This window comes from Pygocentrus nattereri, chromosome 20 (genome assembly GCF_015220715.1).
Source record: "Pygocentrus nattereri isolate fPygNat1 chromosome 20, fPygNat1.pri, whole genome shotgun sequence".
NCBI lineage: Eukaryota > Metazoa > Chordata > Actinopteri > Characiformes > Serrasalmidae > Pygocentrus > Pygocentrus nattereri.
The window spans coordinates 35920657-35946566 of NC_051230.1; the positions used below are offsets into that span (position 1 = coordinate 35920657).

Consider the following 25910-nt stretch of genomic DNA (forward strand, 5'->3'; position numbering starts at 1 on the left):
AGAGATGTACCCCCAACCCCAAACTGCCATTAAATCGAGTGTTTTTAGTTAGAAACTTCATTTTAAGACTAGAAACTATACTGACTTGTATGGCAAATGTTCACTCATTCAGAGTAATAATACCTAAGTTGTTGTGGAGGTGGCTACATCAAATGCACCCTGTGTTGGGAACTCAGATGGTGTGTTTCGGGCCTTTTATTTACACACACACACTTCATGCCTGTAAAGCATATTTGAGCGTTTTTTTCAGTGAAGATGACTAAATCTGTTCAGTTTAGTCTTAAGTTTTTACCTGTTATGCAGGAAGGGGGGGCTGCCAAAACATGTAAAAAAAACTAAATTGTGTGTATACTGGGTTAAACAGTATTGCCTGGCTGATACAGTAGTGCAGTGGGTAGTGATATCACCTCACAACACGACGGGCCTGGGATTCGATCCCCAGCGGGTGATCAGGGTCCTTCCTGTGTACAGTGTGTATGTTCTCCTCGTGTCTACGTGGGTTTCCTACCACAATGGAAAGATGAAGAAAAATGGCAGTGGTTGTCTTATGTTGCAGAAACAGACTGTGTTCTTTATCTGCAACTCAGCAGTGACGAAGGAATAAGAACATCTCCATAAAGACAGTTTCTTGTTTAAGGGTAGATTTTGCAACTGGAAAAGAAAGTTTGCTGGACACAAGTTATCAGACCTGTGGTCCGATGAGTGCATTAGTTACGCTGGAGGCAACTTTCGTCAGTGCTTTGCTTTCTGATTTAGCAGCTCGGGATTAAAATCCTACTAGGACTGAGTTGGAATTTTTATTTGAATCCATTAAACTCCTAGATTGAGAAGGGACAATCACTGTGATGACATCCTGTGGATGGAGGCATCATTTCTTTGAAGCCCCTGGACTTCAAACAGATCTAAGTTAAAGATTTGACCAAGCCTGAATGAAAATGGCTGCCCAGAGAGAACCCACTCTCATAGATGCTGTAACCCAAAACCTGGCTGGAATGAAATTCATATCCCAACAAATGCAGCTGGCTTCACTGTGTGTCCTGGCAAAGGGAAGAAAATTCAGTGCTATTCCAGAGGTCAGTAAATTTATCTCAGCATTGCATCTGCAAACCAGTGGGCAGTTTAAAAAGGCTGGGCGATCTTCTGCACCAAGTACAGCACAGAATCTAGTTTTACATTACCCACTGCCATACCAGGCTGGGGGATCTTCAGCACGAAGGACAGCGCTCAATCTGGTTTAATATTACCCACTGCCATACCAGGCTGGGGGATCTTCAGCACGAAGGACAGCGCTCAATCTGGTTTAATATTACCCACTGCCATACCAGGCTGGGGGATCTTCAGCACGAAGGACAGCGCTCAAGTCTGGTTTAATATTACCCACTGCCATACCAGGCTGGGGGATCTTCAGCACTGAAGGACAGCGCTCAATCTGGTTTAATATTACCCACAGCCATACCAGGCTGGGGGATCTTCAGCACGAAGGACAGCGCTCAATCTGGTTTAATATTACCCACTGTCATACCAGGCTGTGGGATCTTCAGCATGAAGGACAGCACTCAATCTGGTTTAATATTACCCACTGCCATACCAGGCTGGGGGATCTTCAGCTGAAGGACAGCACTCAATCTGGTTTAATATTGCCCACAGCCATACCAGGCTGGGGGATCTTCAGCATGAAGGACAGCACTCAATCTGGTTTAATATTGCCCACAGCCATACCAGGCTGGGGATCTTCAGCATGAAGGACAGCGCTCAATCTGGTTTAATATTGCCCACAGCCATACCAGGCTGGGGGATCTTCAGCATGAAGGACAGCACTCAATCTGGTTTAATATGCCCACAGCCATACCAGGCTGGGGGATCTTCAGCACGAAGGACAGCGCTCAATCTGGTTTAATATTACCCACTGCCATACCAGGCTGGGGGATCTTCAGCACGAAGGACAGCGCTCAATCTGGTTTAATATTACCCACTGCCATACCAGGCTGGGGGATCTTCAGCACGAAGGACAGCGCTCAATCTGGTTTAATATTACCCACTGCCATACCAGGCTGGGGGATCTTCAGCACGAAGGACAGCGCTCAATCTGGTTTAATATTACCCACTGCCATACCAGGCTGGGGGATCTTCAGCACGAAGGACAGCGCTCAATCTGGTTTAATATTACCCACATGCCATACCAGGCTGGGGGATCTTCAGCACGAAGGACAGCGCTCAATCTGGTTTAATATTACCCACATGCCATACCAGGCTGGGGGATCTTCAGCACGAAGGACAGCGCTCAATCTGGTTTAATATTACCCACTGCCATACCAGGCTGGGGGATCTTCAGCACGAAGGACAGCGCTCAATCTGGTTTAATATTACCCACTGCCATACCAGGCTGGGGGATCTTCAGCACGAAGGACAGCGCTCAATCTGGTTTAATATTACCCACTGCCATACCAGGCTGGGGGATCTTCAGCACGAAGGACAGCGCTCGTGCTGAAGACCACTTATTTTACATTCAGTTGACATCAGACGTTCAATGCTGTGACTTCTTTTGTTGGAAGCCAGAGATTTCTGAAACAATAGCAAGTTACTGGGCCAATCCAAAGTAGGGTCATTCAGCAAGTAATGTAGTCATGCATTCGTAAATTAAACTAATGTGAGTAATGAGTCATTACAGCTATCAGAGATGTCCTGTTGGTTAAATGCTGTGTAATAATTAAGAGTTAGTTCTCCTACGTAATTATATAAGACAGTGGCTCTCAACTTTCATCCGAGAGCCTCTTGCCCTGCTCCTTTTAGGGTATTTTTCCTGCTCAGGCAGGGCTTGTTAACACCATGGTTAGTTGAACTGGAGCTGATATGATAATAAAACATGCAGCACAAGGGGAACCACTGATGTAAGGTACACTAACCTTTTGCTCATAATTCAAAGTATTTTTCCTCATCTGTGAAAATACACAGACATCACAATGAATGCTTAGTCATCTTAACTCTACTGCTACAGAAATACATTGGTCAGTGTGTTATTGTTCAGTAAAGCCCCAGAAGAGCATACAAGATTATTAAAAGGGAACAGTACAAGTACATGTGTAAAAATAAGCAATAAGCCATGAGAGGCTGTGCGTTACTGTGACTTTATCATTAGGAAGGATGTTCTTTGGTACAAAGTGCAGCAAACCCCCTTCCCTATGAGAAAATCACATTAACACACATCTTGAGTGGCTTTTTGCTTTTAAAAATGGAAGCCAACATAGAAAATGATAAAAAAAAAAGAAACCCCACAATTTTTCAGTGAATAATCAACAACATAAACGAGTATCCTTCCCAGAATTGTGGTACCTTTAGAGTATGGTATCATTGCCAAGCCACCAGGGACTGTTGAATGAGGAGAAGAAAGTCTGGTCACCCATCACTGTATATTTTGGTCATTTCAAGATTTTTTTAAACTATAATTTAAACTATAATAATGATAATGATCTTAATAATGGTCCATGTGAGCAGCATCAGCTTCAAAAATGTGATCATCCTCTGAATTTTGGGAGTTCGGGAGCACGAGTCTGAGAAGTGGCAGCAAAGATGAAAGGGAGGCGTAACAATATCCCCCCCCACTCACAATCAATAAATTCTGGGAGCCACCTCCTGGGTTTCTGTTGCTATGATAGGGTAACCATGAGAAACATCCCTGATGTATTAGGGGATTCATTGTATTAGGCAAAATGGTCTGAGTGTCCACAGTAGAGACACCAACCCTCTTGCATATGAGACTTGCACTCTTGGCGAGAAAGGCGGGTGCCTCCAAACTGCATAGGTTGTTCAGGGGCTTGGGAAATGCTGGAGGTAGAGATGACTCACTCTTTAGCTCATCACTGACACCCTGCAGGGATACAGCCATTAGGGCTTTTATGTACCACACACTCTCAGCAGCCAGTGTATTCCACCACTGAGCACTTGCCCTGCCTAAGATGGAAGACATGAGACTCAAGCACTCCTCTACAGACTAGCAGCCTTAACTCTGTACAAGAAACAGATCTGAATAAAGTTTTATCTTGTCCAAGACAGTTTGAACCACATGGTTGGTCCTACGTCATAATCCAAACACTCTTGTAGAATGGATGGGCAATGAAGTTCTCAGTCTGGGATATCTGAATCATGTCCATAAATTCAAGGGTAAAAAAACACAGAATTGTGTTTTTATCTGCTGGATCAAACTTAATTGTGTTGGATAATTAGTTGAGTTGAATTAGGACATTAGAACAAGTACAAAACATCAATAAAGCTTTTTGACATGTAGTGCAATAATAACGATTTGAGCAAGTGACAAAGTGTAAAATGATTCAAGTAATTCAATAATGGATGAATGGATGCGTCAAACAGGGGAAATTGCAGTATTGAGGCGAGAGGTGTTTATATTGTAATACTGCTCTAAATGTTTATGCAGCACGTTTTTTACTATCAAGTTTATTGTTTTACAGGTATCCCTACTTGCACAGAGGAACTGTGCCTCACCTCTCAAGGGTAAGTTTGACATTCATTTTTACTCACACTTGATTGAAGACATCCCAAATGGCCAGACTGTGCTCAAAACTCAAAGACAGCATTTATCAATGTGCTTAGAGTTTGTAAATATAGGTGGCGATCATGCACAATACTTCAAAATAACTGACCAGTTTTAAAATGCTATATTGATCAATTGAACAACTTATTAAAATTTGTTGTTGTGGATTAGGTTTAATAGAAAATACAGAAGAGCCCTAGTTATCAGTCCCTGCTGGTGATAAGATTGTTGTTCCTCACATAAGTTAAAATAATTAATATACTACTGTTATGTCAGTGTTTTAATCTAATTTAAATTAATTACCTGAAACCTCACTGCTGTAGGTTGGCAGGCAGAGGATTAACAAACATTCATTTATCGACAAATGACTTACATTACTGTTACTCTTTATTATTTGCATTTTTATTTGCATTGTTTCCTAGGTGTTCTGCAGAAGTGAGACCAACAGAGACAGCTGTAGAGACCACACAATGAATCATTTTTTTTTCTTTTTTCATTCTGTAATACTAGCACATTAAAGCATGTTTAAGATATCTGTGTGTTACACCTCATTGACACCTGGAATGGACATATTGTCTAAACATTGGGTGTGTCCCAAATCCTAGTGAGCTCTCTTAGTAGCTGTTGTCTAAGTAGGCAGCATTCCATCCTCCATCTATCCTTATAAGATAGATAAAACGAGACGCTCTCGTCAGACAGCAATGATGTCACCGCTTGTTCCCACCCACCGCTGTTTACTCACCTCAGCCGCCAGAATCCCATTTAGCCAACGTGGATCCTGCTCTGGAGGGTTTATACAGTGAGTTTAATTGTATCTGCTCTGAATGAAACAGCAGACTAGACAACAGTTGTGGTCAAACGTGGAAATGTAAGGATTCAGGTGCTACTTGCTGCTTGTTGGGGTGTCAACAGTAAACCCTTTCTCCACATCACACAAAGTTCATTCATCTTCTAGCTGCCAGTTTGAGAAAACAATTCTTAAAAACAGATATGGTTTTATTTGTTTTGAATATTTTAATAAGACATATTAATACATACATCAAATTAAAATCTACACATAACACACACAACTGCAGATAACCTGCATTAACCAAACAGAACAATGATATACACACCTACACAATTTAATAAATAAATATACAGTTAGTCATGCATTAGCAATAAAGCTATTTATACAGCTAGCTACAATAATACAGGAATTATTTAAATAATTAATTTACAATGGAATTACATAAATATTCATATACATACACATAGAACAGCCACTTACTGTATAGCTGCACTCTGTAGTTCTACAGGACCCTCATGGACCCTCACAGAGCAGGTACTATTTGGGTATGATCCTTGGTGATGGTTGTCAATCCCATTCCCATTTAGGAAACTTCAGTTCCTAAAATAAATGCAAACCTGTAATCTAATCTCAGTTCTCTTTCTTTCGCCAAGCTGTATTATATCCAAGCAATTTAAATATTTAAATTGTTTAAAATGCACTCGAAGGTTTAAAAGAGATTTTTTTTTATTTTTAATTGCAGTGCTAATCTACTATGAATCTTCACCTCCGTCTCGGAACTTACCTTGTGTTTCTTTTTTAGGTTGTGCCACGTTTTTCTGTAGCCCCAGTTCCAAAGGATAGTCCTTTTAACAAGCAAACAAAATCAAATGTTTTTTCCCTTTTTTTTTTTAAAAGTAAAAGGTAAGGAGATTAAAGGATCCAACATTATTCAACTTAAATTCTAACCAGAAAACGAAAGTGCTCAACCACACAAACAAATGACTTCTACTTAGTTTAAGTAATGATGAGCTAATGTTCCATTTTACACTATAACTGAGTGTGCATGACTAACTCACTGGTGTCCAGTCTGCAGGTTTTCATGACTGTTTTCCTGATTATGAGAAATCAGGGGAGCTGCTGCATGTTTCCAATGAAAACCTGCAGCTACAGCCTTTGTGAATAAGATCTGAAAACCTTTGATCTACCTGGTGAAGTAACACCCCAACTTTCTTACTTCCCAGCTTACAGAGTTTTCTCCCCGATACACGGCTTCTCTCTCTCCACACAAGCCTTTATGAAGGCTTCGAGCGCTGATCTGGTCCCTGAGAAAGGGAAACATCTCCTGTGTGCAAGCACAGAGAACTAAATAGCTAGCCATCTAACCTCTAGCATTTTACAGAAAAGAACCATTTAACCCTCATTATTCTGACAAATCATTCAAGACACGGACAACTGGATCAACGATTAGATCACGCTGCCTCATCATTAGTTACCGTTTGAAAACCCATCGCTAGTTAAGCAACTTGGCCATTACCAAGAAAGTTTGTTAGCTAACTGGCTCTTCAAAACAAGCCTAAAGCTTTGAAATCTGCTAGCATGCATGCTAATGGATTGGCGTTTCAAAAACTGTAAAATGGCTATTTGTGCACCTTTACGACTAAAAAACAGATAAAATACCACAGAAAACCAGAAAAATGACATTGGAGATGACTTCGCTGCTTGGTGAAGCGCTTCTGCTCTTCGAGTTGCGCTAGGAATAGCTTTAAAAAGGTTAATGAGACACAACTTAAGTTATCATGCAGCTGAATTCCTCAACTTTTACTACTTTTAGATCTTATTCCAAAAGCAAAGGTGTAATTGACAGATTTTGTATGAATTGCTCTTTTCCAGACACACTTAAAACAGCAGTTGTAAGACTATATTTAAAAAACATTACCTTAGTTTTTAGCAATTACAGGCCAAGCTTTAACCTTCCATTTTTAAGTAAGGTAATTGAAAACAGCGTCTTCTCATAGCTTAATAATTTCATAAAGGAAGCACAATATCTATGAAAAATTCCAGTTTGGCTTCAGAGCAAATCACGGCTCTGAAACATTAGTGAAACTAGTAAATAATCTGAGTTCAAATGCTGATGTTTCGGTGATGTTTTGGTTCTTATGCTCCTGTAAATCAGCTTGAGAATTCGGTTGGTCTTTCTGGAACTGTGTTAAACTGTTTCTCTACATATTTAACTGCAAGATAAGCATGGTATTCTCTGTGGTGTCTCTGTACTTGGTGCACTTCTATTTTCTTTGGATATGGGCTCTGACTATATATGCATAGTGCAACTAGTGGTAATGAAGGCAGTCTTCCATTTGTCACCCTCACTAACATGAACAAAATTCAAGCGCTCTTCAGGTCAAATTTGGTACGAATCCTTGTTCCACATTACTGAATAAACTGCATGCGTTCCTCCATGGTTCTTTCCTCCTCCTGTGTAAAGGGACAAACGTGTGACTTGGGAAGCATGGAAAGTACAGTGAAGCTTGGGTGCATTATCTTTGCTAAAGACCTGCTGAACTTTAACACCAGTATCAGGCTTTTCTATAGAGGTAAATCTAACAGCTAGTAATGGTAACTAAACAGTTCTCATGATAAAATGATACCCACAACAACAGCTCTTGGTCTGACCAAAGAAATAAGTAGGTCATGTTTCTCTAGCCATGGTAATATTAAGATAAAAGATAATTTGCCGGAGTCTAGTACCAAAATGTGTTATGTTCCATATGTAGGGCGCTGGCAGCTAGCTTAATAGGCCTGGTGATGAAAAATGGAAAGCACTCTCAACCATAATTTGAAGAGAATGTTTAATGGCAGTACAAGGTGACAGGCAAAGGGAAAGTTGTTGATACCCTTTGTGGAAATACTCACCAAGTATGCTCCATGCACTGTCCAAGAGTTGGCACCTGAGATTTGTGCAGACAGGTCTGACAGTCATGCAGAACATGACCAGCACCACCTCAATTCATGCACAGACCTTCTTTTAACTGACAAAGCCTCTCCTGCAGTCTCAAGATGAAACACACTGAATGGGCTTAGCTTGGTTGTCATCACAAGCATCATGGGGCTTCCTGGAACTGGGGCTTGAAAACTGATGTCACTCATGATAACTGGAAGCTTGTTTAGTGAGTACATCAACATTGTCCTTTTCTGAAAATGACTCAAAGTGCCAGTTCATTCCAACTGGTACCAGTTGTTAACATATGATATTCCAGAGCATATTCAGCAACTAAATAATTGGCCTGATGGAGCTTCGACAACAATTCGCTGCAAATTTTGAGGGTGATCAAAAACTGCTTCAAAGTCTTTACAAACCAATCATATGAGATGGTGTGAATATTAGACCAAACAGAAGGAGCCATAACCTTATCAGTAAGGTTACCAAAGATACCAAAAACGAGATCTTGGTGTGGTCAGAGCTTGGTGGGGAGTTACTGAAGTACACTGAACATTGCCATAAAAATCAGCAGCATTTAAGAAGGGATCCATCAAATTTGTCTAGCGTCTTAACTGGAAAAGTGGTAATATGAACTACAAGAGGTGCAGGTGAACTGGGGGCATTAGTGACTGGAGTAGCTAAACCAAACAATTGTATTTGGGTAGTGAGATCCTTTTTACTAGTGACAAGCTGGGACAGTTGCTTCTGCTGTTTGTCCTGCTGCTGAGTCAGAGTATTCACAGACTGAGTAAAGCTTTCAGAAATTTGCTGATGTTGTTCCAACTGATCCAAAACTCAGTCAAAAAACATCTAGGATCAAAACCAGAACAAGATAATAACAAAACAGAGGCATCAAGAGAAAAGTAAAGGCTAAAGTGTAAATCACAAACCAAATACAATAGAAACACAATAGAAATTGTGTCATAAACATGGGAAAATACGGACATGGAAAAACAAACAGTAGACTCTGGTGAAAAGGGGCAATATTTTGCAAACAGAGAGTGAAAACAAATAGTTCATATTAGGATGTGTAATAGGATTCAGGTGTGACAAATAAGTATTTAGATGATGATCATCTTGAGAATGGTTCTGGATTGGTAGATGACTGTGGGGTAAGTGTCACATTGTCTACTGGGGGATTCTGGGAGATGGAGTTTGTGAGTAGATCAGTCTGCTGAATGTTATGCACTACGAGGCAAAAGGAAGGTTCAAAACACACTCTAAAAACGCTAATAGTATTATTATAATTCTAACAGTTATTATTATTATTATTTAGACACAGTCATCTTCTAAGCCACTTATCCTCCTGGTTAGCGGGGATGCTGGAGCCTATCCCAGCACTCACTGGGCAGAAGGCAGGAAACACCCTGGACAGGTTGAGCACTGAGTAAACTTACTTATTGTTGCACCACTCAGACTGGAGGGCTCATTTAGACAGGCTTTGCATTTATTCACAAAGGAAATCCTTAAACAGCAAAGAGCAGAACAGTAGAGACAAACTGTGAAAGTGAACCATCCCACATTTTTAACCAGCATTTGTAGGGAAATCACTCATAATAAACCAAGTTCACCTCAGATTTATAACCCTAACTGATCTAGATTTATAGACTCTTTCAAACTATTGTGTGTCTTTATAGGCCTCTGGAGTTTCTTTACTTTTATTACATTAATACATGAAATATTATATAGTTTTCAAGTTTCTGAAGACAGGATTGAGGAAACTAAACATGATCTGTAGCCTTTTAATTGTGTGTTCTGTACACATAACGTCATGGGTGTGTCATAGACTCAGAGAAAAACAAGACAACAAATCCAAAAAATGAAATATTACACTCGAGCAACAATTTACTCCAGATGTAACTTTCAGTATTTGTCCACTCTCTATACTTTTATACACATCCTTTCAAGTTCTCAGACTCTGTACAAAGGTAATGTCAATGTAAGACTCCAGTGAATCTTCTGATGAGCCCTATTGATCTAAAAGGAGGTTTAGAGGGAAGAAGAACTATTCACACTGACACATTTCCAAAAAGTGAGAACTTCTTACTGTGCAAAAGCAACAACAGAAAACAAAAAGGTAGGTTAGCAGTGAAAGGGATTACTGAATGATGCTGATTGTAGAGCAGATATTGAATTTTTATTTTTGCAGCAGTTCAGAACAGTTGCTGTTTAGATGTAGGTGATTTCTTATTTATTGATCTTTTTATTTCTTTTTTTAGGTTTCCTGTTGATGTAGCTGAGCTATGGAGTCCTGTAGCCCTGCTCACTGTGTCCTGATCTTACTGATCATCACATTCACTGCTGGTAAGTTCTGGCTGATGCCAGTCGGTTTGGTTGTTCCCAAAAAGCTCACTCATGATCAACATCATGTTCAGAAACTGATGTAGTCCTGTGGTCAGTCTTGTCTTCAGGATCTGGCCAAACAGGCTGCAGCTCAACTAATATCTCACAGAAGTTATCGAATGTGTCCATTCTCAGCAGAATTATCGTACGGAAGCGTTGGTATTTGTGATAAAACACTTCTCAACCAATCCGACTGTGTCAATGGACCCACGATGTATTCGCTATAGGCTGATTAAATTCTGCTGATGATGCCTCAGTGGCTTTTTTCCTAGAACTGCTGGGATTTAAACTTGGGATCTGCCAAGTTTGGGGAGAGATCTTATTGACCGGTTTCCAAACCCAGATTAATCGTAAGACTAGACTGAAAAGAATTTCCAGTGGTGATTCTCCATTAACAATGCAACTAGCCCAAGTTTCAGGTTTATCTGTATCCAGGAACCAGCACTAGATGTTTGTCCCACTGGGAGCCCAGCATGAGTCTCTCCCTGTTTAACAGCAATCCAGGCTGAACACTTAACACAGTAGAGGTGACAATTTTTGTGGAAGTAAGAACCAAATAGTAGCATATAAACTGACAACTGCAGAGTGAGTGGAAAACACAGTAACGTGTATTTTAGATGTTTAGTTAAATCAAATTATTAATTTTACTCATTCTATTATAAATTTGTATCAATAGAAACAATAATTAACCAATATTTTAACTTAATTCCTTAAACTGTTACTAAACCACGTTTTAACTTTCCTTTTCTTATTCTCTCTTTCAGTGTATGTGTCAGCTGTTCCTCTAGTGAAGGTGAAGCTTCATGACTCTGCTACTCTGCCCTGCTCTGAGACATGTTCTGGTTTGGTCAGATGGACTGAGTTCAGTAATCGCACTGATGTTCTGGCTGAGTGTGATCAGACTTCATGTAGATCAGTGAAGGAGGGATATCAGATGATCCATGATCAGTACCTGAAGGGAGATTTCTCTCTCACCATCACTGACGCTGATTTCAGTATGATGGGCACGTACACATGTGAGTGCGGTAATTCTGAACTCTGTGATGTGGAGCTTCAGGTTGAGGGTAGGTCTTCCTCTGTTTTCTTCTCTGACTGTTATTAACAGCACTCCAGTGATTTAGATGCAGTAAATTATATCAGATCTGCACTCAATAAAGTTCTTCTTTCTCTTTTTTCCTCACCCTCACTGTCTCTGAATTCAGACACACCACAGGCAGGGAACAATATTTCTGGCAGCAGTCATACTAAAGGAACGTCCCACGGTAAGATCTGTCCAGTTACAAAACACTAGCAGGGCCAGTTCTAGCATTTTTGGGAGGCCTAGGCAGGTTTTTTTTTTTTTTTTTTTGGGGGGGGGGGGGGGGGGGGGGGGGCTTGGGTGTTATCCAGAGGTGTCAAATTCAGGTCCAGAAAGTAAAAGTCCTTCCCAGGATTTTGTTCCAACAGGCTGGACAGCTCTGCTGGTGGTGTGATCTAACTAGAGAAGCCAGCCTGTTGGAACAAAATCCTGGGAAGGACTTTTACTTTCTGGACCTGAATTTGACACCTCTGGAACTTATCTTGCCCATAACAACGATTACCACCAGCTGTGTGAATTACGTACATTTGTAAGTAGCTAATTGTGTAATTCTGATTACTGGATGCTAGTTTGGGGTTTTAATATGTTACCATTTAAATTACAGCTAACCTTCTAAAGATTTAGAGCCAGTAATTCTCAGTCTGTAAAGAGATTTACAGCCCATCTTGTTTGCTGAACTGTATTCTAATCGTGTTGTTGTCCACTTGCTCAGGATCAGTACAGCAGGTTGGGAATCTGGTGTGGTTCTGTGGCCACTTTTCTTCAGAATCTGATTAAACGGACATAATTTCAAATACTATCTCATAAAAGTTATCTAACGTGTCAGTTTTATGTTTTTCATTGTGCTAAAGTGGAAACTTAGTAACCAAATAATTACCTGCAGCGTAAAGACACTTCAAATAATCAGGTGGTGGTGGACAGGACTGCTTTATATGTAGTTCAGTACTGTAATACAGTGTAAATAATAATGAGGAGATTAAAGCTGTGTGTGGTGTGTAGGAGCTCCACAGCAGACTGTGTGTAATAAATGATGATTAATCAGGTTTAATGTGGTCAGTGTGAGGGCAGTTCTGTACTGTAATACAGTGTAAATAATAATGAGGAGATTAAAGCTGTGTGTGGTGTGTAGGAGCTCCACAGCAGACTGTGTGTAATAAATGATGATTAATCAGGTTTAATGTGGTCAGTGTGAGGGCAGTTCTGTACTGTAATACACTGTAAATAATAATGAGGAGATTAAAGCTGTGTGTGGTGTGTAGGAGCTCCACAGCAGACTGTGTGTAATAAATGATGATTAATCAGGTTTAATGTGGTCAGTGTGAGGGCAGTTCTGTACTGTAATACACTGTAAATAATAATGAGGAGATTAAAGCTGTGTGTGGTGTGTAGGAGCTCCACAGCAGACTGTGTGTAATAAATGATGATTAATCAGGTTTAATGTGGTCAGTGTGAGGGCAGTTCTGTACTGTAATACACTGTAAATAATAATGAGGAGATTAAAGCTGTGTGTGGTGTGTAGGAGCTCCACAGCAGACTGTGTGTAATAAATGATGATTAATCAGGTTTAATGTGGTTAGTGTGAGGGCAGTTCTGTACTGTAATACACTGTAAATAATAATGAGGAGATTAAAGCTGTGTGTGGTGTGTTGTGTAGGAGCTCCACAGGTGTCTGTTCCAGGGTGGGCGACTGCTCTGATACTTCTCACAGTGGCGCTGGTGATTCTGGTGTTGGTGTTGGTGTTTTTTATGAGGAGCCACAATCAGAGCATCAGAAGTACAAAGTAAGAACAACTCCTCAAGAGGTCTGTGTAGATGGTTGAAATTCACACTTTCCCTCGTTATGCATGTCTCTCTCTCTCTCTTTCTCTCTCCTGAAATCTGGATGAATGTTCTGCAGAGTGTGATCAGCATCAGATTACAGGTTTCTGACTGTGTGATGTTGATTAAGTTTAACTGTTGATTCAGTGAATTTTTTACAGTGCACACTAGGAAATATCAAGTGTTTGAAAATCTGAAATTCATTTCTTAACCTCTTTCTCTCATTACTTTAATTACAGTGAGCAGATTAACAGCATAGAAAAGACCCTCACAGACAGACTTGCTTCTCTGGAGAGCACTGTGTGAGTACACCGAGCACACTCAGCATCTTTATTGGAGCTTTGAACGTTCAGAGTGAATCCTGAGTTGAGACTTCAGAGATATCAGGCTAGACGATTCACAAAGACTCAATGGTTCAGAACAGAGGAATCCAACTGAGCTCCTTCCAGACCACAGCTCTGCAGAGTTTAGTGTTCCTCCTCATTAAACACACCTGATCCACCTGATCAGCTCATCAACAAGTCCTTCTTCAGCTGAATTCAGAGAGCTAGAAGATAGAGAACACTGATCTCTGCAGAGCTAAGAACCTTTCATGCAGTCATCTTCAACTTCCTGTGTCAGTGGGGTATATGGGGTGACACAGAGGTCAAATTCCCTCCATTCGTCCCCATGTGAAAGACAGGAGAACACGGAGTTTAAACAAGGGAAAACATGTTGACCTTCATAAGTCAGAGAATGGATGTAGAAAAACAGCTGCAAACTCGACTGAATGAGAACCCAAGTGTCTCCTGTCCCCACACACAGTGAGGTGGATGGTAAGAGAGGACAAAGAAGCCCCAAGGACAGTTACAAACAGCAGCATCTTGGGGTCACCAGGTCTCCAAAACTACCATCAGACACCACCTCCATGCCAACAGATTATCTGGAAGGCATGCCAGGAAAAAGCCTTTTCTGTCATCTAATCACAAAAGTAAGACCCTGGAGTTTTATAAGTGCTACTACATCTGTGATTGGAACCGGGTTCTGTGGTTGGATGAAATGAAAACTGAGATTTTAGACAACAAACACTCAAGGTGGGTTTGGCATAATGAGAAGGATGGGTACTCTGAAAGACCCTGAAACCTAGTGTTGAGTATGGTGGAGGGTCTGTGATGTTGAGGGGCTGTTTTTCCTCCATTTTCCTTAAGAACCTTGTTAGAGAACACAGCATCAAGGACTCCATGGAATACCAGAAGATTCTGAATCAAACTCTACCTGCTTGGATCAAGAACCTAAAAATAAGTCGTCATTTGATCCTCCAGAAGAACAATAATTAAAAACATATGTCCAACACAAAAAAGGTTTACTGAACTCAAAATCAAGCTTCTGCCCTGAACATCTCAGTCCCCTGATCTAAACCCCATAGAAAACCTGTGAGCTGAGCTAAAGAGAGAGAGGGGCTAGGACCCTGGAAGATCTGGAGAGACTCTGTAATGAGGACTGGTCTCAAATTCCCTTCTCTGGGTTCTCCCACCTTAGAAGATGATGATGTAGGAGAATAAGTGCTGTTTCATTTGCTAAGCATTGAATGCAGGGCTGTGAATAATTATGACATGTAGTTTGTTTGAAAAACTGCTTCTTGATGGATTTACCTACTTCATTTAAAGTGCCCTGACAGTCTGTGGCGGCACACTGAATTAAGAGCTAGAGCAGGAGTCGCATCCCGAAATGTTAATAAGAGTCATGTTGTCCTTTCAGTAAAAATCAAACCACCTTGGGAACCACAACATTTTGAGTCCATTTTACTATCTTGGCTGTTCATGTGTCTCAGTACGTGCTAATGTTCTACTGTAGGCTAAAAAATACAATACAAACGAAAACACAGACTCACTTTGCTCTGCTTTAATCTTCAGCTCAGCTACAGCTGCTTTTCTCACATCTCCAGCTGGAAACTTTTCCACAACAGTAGAACAGTTTCTTGTAAAATGTCTCTCAATTTTCTACTTTTTACGAGGCTGAAGTCAGTTTCTCGCTCTCCAGCTTCTTACTCATATTTTTCTGTTCCACCTTAAATGGTGCCTGAGGCACCAGAGTGTAAACTGCTGCACCGTTTAAGGTGGAACAGGACAATTTGAAGGAGAAGCTGGAGAACAAGAAACTGACTTCAGTTTCACAAGTTTTTTAACTGTTTGACAGTTTATTGTTGCAGATTAAACGCATCAGGAAACCAGCTAGAGGGTTTATAAATGTAAATAAGTCCATTCGTCTCCAAATTATTGACGTTCATTTGAAATCTCTATCTTTGCCTTTTCGTTAGCTGCTAGCTAGGTGAACTAGCAGTTATTTGCTACCATATCTCAGGCGTTTAAGATCATTTATTGTTAAAACTGTGTTTGAACGATCAGCCGAGCTTTATTTTACTGCAAATGAGGATTATTTTATTTTACCTAGAAATTTAACTCTGATGTGAAGCCACACCAGGCCAGTAAAACAGCAACAGGTCTCCGACCCCTGGCTAGTGTATGGAAGCACTGTGGACCATATTACGTTTCCACCCATTTTCCACCTGGTTGTAGTTGCTGCCAACCAGAGGACCATCGATCAAGCAATGTCAAAACTTTCACCTAACTCAGAAAAGACGAAGTGAACTACAAACTCTATCAGAACTTTTATTGCCAAGGATTTACAAGGATTTATTACCGAGGATCTGGTCTCTACAAGGAGACCAAAACTGAAGTTATGACATCACTGACTGAACGGGTAGAATAGCAGTAATCTGCTGCGTGGTCTTCCACTACCACAGGATCTTATTTCACCATAACAGCGCATTTCATCACAGATGAAATTCAGGCTTTGCAGAGTTTAGTGTTCGTCCTTATTAAACATACCTGATCCTCCTGATCAGCTCATTAACAAGTTCTTCATCAGCTGAATTCAGAGAGCTAGAAGATGGACAACACTAGAACAAGGTACAAGGAGTTTCAACACAACCACAATCAATGTATGATGGCTCTGAATCACCGTGCTGAATATGATGCCTAATAAGGTTCCTTTACAGTTAAAATGCTGCCTTAGAAGGCAGTGAATAGTAAGGCAGTGAATAGTAAGGCAGTGAATAGTAAGGCAGCGAATAGTAAGGCAGTGAATAGTAAGGCAGCGAATAGTAAGGCAGCGAATAGTAAGGCAGTGAATAGTAAGGCTGTGAATAGTAAGGCAGTGAATAGTAAGGCAGCGAATAGTAAGGCAGCGAATAGTAAGGCAGCGAATAGTAAGGCAGCGAATAGTAAGGCAGCGAATGGTAAGGCTGTGAATAGTAAGGCAGTGAATAGTAAGGCAGTGAATAGTAAGGCAGCGAATAGTAAGGCAGCGAATAGTAAGGCAGTGAATAGTAAGGCAGCGAATAGTAAGGCAGCGAATAGTAAGGCAGTGAATGGTAAGGCTGTGAATAGTAAGGCAGTGAATAGTAAGGCAGCGAATAGTAAGGCAGCGAATAGTAAGGCAGTGAATAGTAAGGCAGTGAATAGTAAGGCAGTGAATAGTAAGGCATTGAATAGTAAGGCAGCGAATAGTAAGGCAGCGAATAGTAAGGCAGTGAATAGTAAGGCAGCGAATAGTAAGGCAGCGAATAGTAAGGCAGTGAATAGTAAGGCAGTGAATAGTAAGGCAGCTGCCCACAGAATGGAACACACTCAAAGACAGAGCTCAACATGAGGTTAAACATTAGCACAGGACTAAGATCAGGACTGAAATCTGGATGAATGTTCTGCAGAGTGTGATCAGCATCAGATTACAGGTTTCTGACTGTGTGATGTTGATTAAGTTTAACTGTTGATTCTTCAGTGAATTTTTTACAGTGCACACTAGGAAATATCAAGTGTTGAAAATGTGAAATTAATTTCCTGACCTCTTTCTCTCGTTCCTTTAATTGCAGTGTCCAGAATCGTGACCAGATTAAGAGCACAGAAGATACCCTCAAAAAGAGACTTGATTCTTTGGAGAAGACTGGGTGAGTACACCGACACACACACAGCGCCTTTACTGCTGCTGTGTCTGATCCACTCAGACTAGCACAACACACACTAACACACCACCACCACGTCAGCAGCTACGTTGACATGCAACCTAATAATCCGACTAATAGCTCAATCGGAATAGAATATGTCCGTGTAAACACCTCAGTAGGAACAGTCTAGTCTCATTGAGGCCATTCGGAATACAATTTCTATCTGACTGAACGAGGAGGGTAATCCTGTAAATAATCTGTTAAATAGAGGAATAATAGGCATGTAAACGCCTGAATCCGATAAGTTTCCAATAGGAATGTGTAAATAATCTGTTAAATAGAAGAATAATAGGCATGTAAACGCCTGAGTTCAATAACTTTCCAATAGGAATGTGTAAATAATCTGTTAAATAGAAGAATAATAGGCATGTAAACGCCTGAATCCGATAACTTTCCAATAGGAATGTGTAAATAATCTGTTAAATAGAAGAATAATAGGCATGTAAACGCCTGAATCCAATAACTTTCCAATAGGAATGTGTAAATAATCTGTTAAATAGAAGAATAATAGGCATGTAAACGCCTGAATCCAATAACTTTCCAATAGGAACGTGTAAATAATCTGTTAAATAGAGGAATAATAAGCATGTAAACACCTGAATCCGATAACTTTCCAATAGGAATGTGTAACTAATCTGTTAAATAGAAGAATAATAGGCATGTAAACACCTGAATCCAATAACTTTCCAATAGGAATGTGTAAATAATCTGTTAAATAGAGGAATAATAGGCATGTAAACACCTGAATCCAATAACTTTCCAATAGGAATGTGTAAATAATCTGTTAAATAGAGGAATAATAGGCATGTAAACACCTGAATCCAATAACTTTCCAATAGGAATGTGTAAATATGTTCTGCGGATGTGCGTCACATCATAGCAAAAGCACAGAACTAATAAACCGTCTCTGGCAAAAGTTTATACCGTTCAACACGGCGGAGCAGAAACTGGTCTGAAGAGGACACGAAGTTCATGCTCTTAGCTTTAAAAGACGGCGGGGGGACGGACGTCCAGCTTATGCGTCTCAGAGCACGACGTCTTCCTCTCGGCCTTCTTTAATAAGAACGTGTGAAGGACGTTTTCCTGAGTCTGACGTAATTTTAAAGCAATTAAAAACACAAGCACTGCTCACTGCTGCTCATCTCACTCTGACTGGACCTCACGTGACGCTGTCATGGTAATGTTTACTCTGAGTGGTTCTCCATGAAAGGCCATCATATTTACAGCATGCATGAAAACTAATATTTTCCATCAAATTGTTGAATAGTGAGCATATAAACACCTCAGTCTGAATCTGGAATCAAAATGTTTTCAAACGGACTGGCAAAAGTCTTTGGATGTAAACACAGCCAGTGTTACTTCAGTGCTGAGAATGATCCACCACTCAAATAGTACCTGCTCTGTGGGGGTCCATAGGGTCCTGACCACTGAAGAAGGGGGTAAAAGGGATCTAACAAAGTATACAGAGAAATAAATCCTGCCTCCAGTGTCCTCCTTGAGCACGGGATAGCACATGCTGTGCTACACCTAGTTTACAGAACGTCTTCTCTCTTTGACGTAACGTTCTAGAACTTGTATGAGGAGGTTCATCATCACAACTACAATTAAATCCTCAACACCCCGAATTCTGTCATACAGATAAAGACAGAGCTCAACATGAGCTTAAACATTAGCACAGGACTAAGATCAGGACTGAAATCTGGATGAATGTTCTGCAGAGTGTGATCAGCATCAGATTACAGGTTTCTGACTGTGTGATGTTGATTAAGTTTAACTGTTGATTCTTCAGTGAATTTTTTACAGTGCACACTAGGAAATATCAAGTGTTGAAAATGTGAAATTAATTTCCTGACCTCTTTCTGTCGGTCCTTTAATTACAGTGAGCAGAATCGTGACCAGATTAAGAGCACAGAAGATACCCTCAAAAAGAGACTTGATTCTATGGAGAAGACTGGGTGAGTACACCGACACACACACAGCGCCTTTACTGCTGCTGTGTCTGATCCACTCAGACTAGCGCAACACACACTAACACACCACCACCACGTCAGCAGCTACGTTGACATGCAACCTAGTAATCCGACTAATAGCTCAATCGGAATAGAATATGTCCATGTAAACACCTCAGTAGGAACAGTCTAGTCTCATTGAGGCCATTTGGAATACAATTTCTGTCTAATTGAACGAGGAGGGTAATCCTGTAAATAATCTGTTAAATAGAGGAATAATAGGCATGTAAACACCTGAATCCAATAACTTTCCAATCGGAATGTGTAAATAATCTGTTAAATAGAGGAATAATAGGCATGTAAACGCCTGAATCTGATAACTTTCCAATAGGAATGTGTAAATATGTTCTGAGCATGTGCGTCACATCATAGCAAAAGCACAGAACTAATAAACCGGCTCTGGCAAAAGTTTATACTGTTCAACACGGCGGAGCAGAAACTGGTCTGTAGAGGAGACGAAGTTCATGCTCTTAGCTTTAAAAGACGGTGGTGGGACGGACGTCCAGCTTATGCGTCTCAGAACACGACGTCTTCCTCTTGGACTTCTTTAATAAGAACATGTGAAGGATGTTTTTCTCAGTCTGACATCATTTTAAAGCAATTAAAAACACAAACACTGCTCACTGGATGAATGTTCTACAGACTGTGATCAGCATCAGATTACAGGTTTCTGACTGTGTGATGTTGATTGAGTTTAACTGTTGATTCTTCTGTGAACTTTTTACAGTGCACACTAGGAAATATCAAGTGTTCATTTCCTAACTTCTTTCTCTCGGTCCTTTAATTACAGGAAGCAGAACAGTGACCAGATTAACAGCATAGAAAAGACCCTCAAAGAGAAACTTGCTTCTTTGGAGAGCACTGTGTGAGTACACCGAGCACACTCAGTGCCTTTATTGGTGCTTTGAACGTTCAGAGTGAATCCTGAGTTGAGCTTCAGTGATTTCAGGCTAGACAATTCACAAAAGGTTCAGTGGTTCAGAACAGAGGAATCAAACTGGACTCCTTCCAGACCACAGCTCTGCAGAGCTTAGCGTTCCTCCTTATTAAACACACCTGATCAGCTCATTAACAAGTTCTTCATCAACGGGATTCAGAGAGTTAGAAGATGGAAAACACTGATCTCTGCAGAGCTGAGAACCTTAAGGAATCCAGTTTACGGAACATCTTCTGTCTTTGACACAAAGCTCTACAACGTATATGAGGAGCTTCATCACCACAACTACAATCAAATCCTAAACCCCAAATCCTGTAATACAGATAAAGACAGAGCTCAACATGAGCTTAAACATTAGCACAGGACTAAGATCAGGACTGAAATCTGGATGAATGTTCTGCAGAGTGTGATCAGCATCGGATTACAGGTTTCTGACTGTGTGATGTTGATTAAGTTTAACTGTTGATTCTTCAGTGAATTTTTTACAGTGCACACTAGGAAATATCAAGTGTTGAAAATGTGAAATTAATTTCCTGACCTCTTTCTCTCATTACTTTAATTACAGTGTCCAGAATCGTGACCAGATTAAGAGCACAGAAGATACCCTCAAAAAGAGACTTGATTCTTTGGAGAAGACTGGGTGAGTACACCGACAAACACACAGCGCCTTTACTGCTGCTGTGTCTGATCCACTCAGACTAGCACAACACACACTAACACACCACCACCACGTCAGCAGCTACGTTGACATGCAACCTAATAATCCGACTAATAGCTCAATCGGAATAGAATATGTCCATGTAAACACCTCAGAAGGAACAGTCTAGTCTCATTGAGGCCATTCGGAATACAATTTCTATCTGACTGAACGAGGAGGGTAATCCTGTAAATAATCTGTTAAATAGAGGAATAATAGGCATGTAAACGCGTGAATCCAACAACGTTCCAATCGGAATGTGTAAATAATCTGTTAAATAGAGGAATAATAGGCATGTAAACGCGTGAATCCAACAACGTTCCAATAGGAATGTGTAAATAATCTGTTAAATAGAGGAATAATAGGCATGTAAACGCCTGAATCCAATAACTTTCCAATCGGAATGTGTAAATAATCTGTTAAATAGAGGAATAATAGGCATGTAAATGCCTGAATCCAATAACTTTCCAATAGGAATGTGTAAATATGTTCTGAGCATGTGCGTCACATCATAGCAAAAGCACAGTACTAATAAACGGCTCTGGCAAAAGTTTATACCGTTCAACACGGCGGAGCAGAAACTGGTCTGCAGAGGAGACGAAGTTCATGCTCTGATCTTTAAAAGACGACGGTGGGACGGACGTCCAGCTTATGCGTCTCAGAACACGATGTCTTCCTCTCGGCCTTCTTTAATAAGAACATGTGAAGGATGTTTTTCTCAGTCTGACATCATTTTAAAGCAATTAAAAACACAAACACTGCTCACTGGCTGAATGTTCTGCAGAGTGTGATCAGCATCAGATTACAGGTTTCTGACTGTGTGATGTTGATTGAGTTTAACTGTTGATTCTTCAGTGAATTTTTTACTGTGCACACTAGGAAATATCAAGTGTTCATTTCCTGACTTCTTTCTCTCGGTCCTTTAATTACAGGAAGCAGAACAGTGAGCAGAACAGTGACCAGATTAACAACATAGAAAAGACCCTCAAAGAGAAACTTGCTTCTTTGGAGAGGACTGTGTGAGTACACCGAGCACACTCAGCGTCTTTATTGGTGCTTTGAACGTTCAGCGTGAATCCTGAGTTCAGCTTCAGTGATTTCAGGCTAGACAATTCACAAAAGGTTCAGTGGTTCAGAACAGAGGAATCAAACTGAGCTCCTTCCAGACCACAGCTCTGCAGAGCTTAGCGTTCCTCCTTATTAAACACACCTGATCAGCTCATTAACAAGTTCTTCATCAACGGGATTCAGAGAGTTAGAAGATGGAAAACACTGATCTCTGCAGAGCTGAGAACCTTAAGGAATCCAGTTTACGGAACATCTTCTGTCTTTGACACAAAGCTCTACAACGTATATGAGGAGCTTCATCACCACAACTACAATCAAATCCTAAACCCCAAATCCTGTAATACAGATAAAGACAGAGCTCAACATGAGCTTAAACATTAGCACAGGACTAAGATCAGGACTGAAATCTGGATGAATGTTCTGCAGAGTGTGATCAGCATCGGATTACAGGTTTCTGACTGTGTGATGTTGATTAAGTTTAACTGTTGATTCTTCAGTTAATTTTTTACAGTGCACACTAGGAAATATCAAGTGTTGAAAATGTGAAATTAATTTCCTGACCTCTTTCTCTCATTACTTTAATTACAGGGGGCAGAACAGTGACCAGATTAAGAGCACAGAAGATACCCTCAAAAAGAGACTTGATTCTTTGGAGAAGACTGGGTGAGTACACCGACACACACACAGCGCCTTTACTGCTGCTGTGTCTGATCCACTCAGACTAGCACAACACACACTAACACACCACCACCACGTCAGCAGCTACGTTGACATGCAACCTAATAATCTGACTAATAGCTCAATCGGAATAGAATATGTCCATGTAAACACCTCAGTAGGAAAAGTCTAGTCTCATTGAGGCCATTCGGAATACAATTTCTATCTGACTGAACGAGGAGGGTAATCCTGTAAATAATCTGTTAAATAGAGGAATAATAGGCATGTAAACGCGTGAATCCAACAACGTTCCAATCGGAATGTGTAAATAATCTGTTAAATAGAGGAATAATAGGCATGTAAACGCGTGAATCCAACAACGTTCCAATAGGAATGTGTAAATAATCTGTTAAATAGAGGAATAATAGGCATGTAAACGCCTGAATCCAATAACTTTCCGATCGGAATGTGTAAATAATCTGTTAAATAGAGGAATAATAGGCATGTAAATGCCTGAATCCGATAACTTTCCAATTGGAATGTGTAAATATGTTCTGCGGATGTGCGTCACATCATAGCAAAAGCACAGAACTAATAAACGGCTCTGGCAAAAGTTTATACCGTTCAACACGGCGGAGCAGAAACTGGTCTGTAGAGGAGACGAAGTTCATGCTCTTAGCTTTAAAAGACGGCGGTGGGACGGACGTCCAGCTTATGCGTCTCAGAACACGATGTCTTCCTCTCTGCCTTCTTTAATAAGAACATGTGATGGATGTTTTTCTCAGTCTGACATCATTTTAAAGCAATTAAAAACACAAACACTGCTCACTGGCTGAATGTTCTGCAGAGTGTGATCAGCATCAGATTACAGGTTTCTGACTGTGTGATGTTGATTGAGTTTAACTGTTGATTCTTCAGTGAACTTTTTACAGTGCACACTAGGAAATATCAAGTGTTCATTTCCTAACTTCTTTCTCTCGGTCCTTTAATTACAGGAAGCAGAACAGTGACCAGATTAACAGCATAGAAAAGACCCTTAAAGAGAAACTTGCTTCTTTGGAGAGCACTGTGTGAGTACACCGAGCACACTCAGTGCCTTTATTGGTGCTTTGAACGTTCAGCGTGAATCCTGAGTTGAGCTTCAGTGATTTCAGGCTAGACAATTCACAAAAGGTTCAGTGGTTCAGAACAGAGGAATCAAACTGAGCTCCTTCCAGACCACAGCTCTGCAGAGCTTAGCGTTCCTCCTTATTAAACACACCTGATCAGCTCATTAACAAGTTCTTCATCAACGGGATTCAGAGAGTTAGAAGATGGAAAACACTGATCTCTGCAGAGCTGAGAACCTTAAGGAATCCAGTTTACGGAACATCTTCTGTCTTTGACACAAAGCTCTACAACGTATATGAGGAGCTTCATCACCACAACTACAATCAAATCCTAAACCCCAAATCCTGTAATACAGATAAAGAAAGAGCTCAACATGAGCTGAAACATTAGCACAGGACTAAGATCAGGACTGAAATCTGGATGAATGTTCTGCAGAGTGTGATCAGCATCAGATTACAGGTTTCTGACTGTGTGATGCTGATTAAGTTTAACTGTTGATTCTTCAGTGAAATTTTTACAGTGCACACTAGGAAATATCAAGTGTTGAAAATGTGAAATTAATTTCCTGACCTCTTTCTCTCGGTCCTTTAATTACAGTGTCCAGAATCGTGACCAGAGTAAGAGCACAGAAGATACCCTCAAAAAGAAACCTGATTCTTTGGAGAAGCCTGGGTGAGTACACCGACACACACACAGCGCCTTTACTGCTGCTGTGTCTGATCCACTCAGACTAGCGCAACACACACTAACACACCACCACCACGTCAGCAGCTACGTTGACATGCAACCTAATAATCCGACTAAAAGCTCAATCGGAATAGAATATGGAGGAGACAGGAGACAGGAAGAGGAAGAGACAGGAGACAGGAAGAGGAAGAGACAGGAAGACGCTATGCTGTAGTAACGCAGACCTCAACGCGAACCTCGGCAATATTGAGCAAGGCAGCAAGTCAGTAATCTATAAACCACATGGATTAGTTTTCTTAGCCAACACAGTTATAAAACAACTTTAAAAGCTATAAAATTTATATTAATAAGCTACTCACTACCGGAAGTACACTGGAGGACGGTGAAGAAGATCTGGACAGTCTGCAAGCTTACATAGATGAGTGTTTCGACCGAGTCGTAATGGGAAAACCAACCAACACTCCGTCCAGCAACAAAGGAGCTCCATCCACCAAGAGGAGTCGCCCAGAAGATTCACCAGGGGCTTCTTCTCAGTCCAGCGAAGTGGCGGACATTTTGGAGTCCATCGATAAGAAGCTGTCCAGTTTCGACGCTCGCCTCTCCATTTTGGAAATTCTTCACAAGGAGTTTCAGGCTCTCCGGGAGTCGGTAGAGTTCAGCCAACAGCAGATGGAAGCACTCGCTGTGGAGAACGCCGCTCTCAGAGAGTCTGTGAATTCCCTCACCAAGGGAATGACCCGGCTCTCGGAGGAGAATAAAAGAATCAGGGAAACCGTCACCGAGCTCCAGGCCTGCAGCATGAGGGACAACCTCGTGTTTTCGGGTCTACCGGAGAAATCGGAGGAAAACCCGGAAACGACAGTGAAGGAGTTTTTGCAATCCTACCTGAAGCTCCTGGAGGACACCGTTAAAACCATCAATTTCGATCGTGTCCACCGAATAGGAGCTAAGCGACCCGGGGCACACAGACCCAGACCAATCGTAGCCAAATTCGAACGTTTCAAGCAGAAAGAGCTGGTGAAGAGCCGCGGACGGGAGCTGAGAGGAACGGACTTCAGCGTCAACGATCAGTTTCCTAAAGAGATCCTGGAGCGACGCAAAATCCTGTTCCCTCTCCGGAAAAAACATATTCAAGAAGGTTCACGAGCTATCATCGCGGTGGACAACTC

The 25910-nt window shown here is 40.9% G+C and overlaps 1 protein-coding gene across 8 annotated transcripts in view; it reads left to right on the forward strand.

Moving 5' to 3' along the window:
- Positions 1–25910, forward strand: part of LOC108416057 (uncharacterized protein MCAP_0864-like) — a 184725-nt gene that overhangs the window by 5936 nt on the left and 152879 nt on the right. For 2 of the 8 annotated variants that reach the window (XM_037531574.1, XM_037531576.1), the window contains exons 2-13: positions 10515–10599; positions 11403–11702; positions 11841–11900; positions 13371–13497; positions 13774–13836; positions 17445–17519; positions 19457–19531; positions 20376–20450; positions 21088–21162; positions 22152–22238; positions 22876–22950; positions 23940–24014. In XM_037531574.1, coding sequence (XP_037387471.1) covers positions 10539–10599; positions 11403–11702; positions 11841–11900; positions 13371–13497; positions 13774–13836; positions 17445–17519; positions 19457–19531; positions 20376–20450; positions 21088–21162; positions 22152–22238; positions 22876–22950; positions 23940–24014 — 1148 coding nt within the window. In that variant the 5' untranslated portion in view covers positions 10515–10538. Of the gene's footprint in view, positions 1–4463; positions 4507–10514; positions 10600–11402; positions 11703–11840; positions 11901–13370; positions 13498–13773; positions 13837–17444; positions 17520–19456; positions 19532–20375; positions 20451–21087; positions 21163–22151; positions 22239–22875; positions 22951–23939; positions 24015–25910 lie in introns of all 8 variants that reach the window. The other 6 variants (XM_037531575.1, XM_037531577.1, XM_037531578.1 and 3 more) reach the window with 6 other exon arrangements.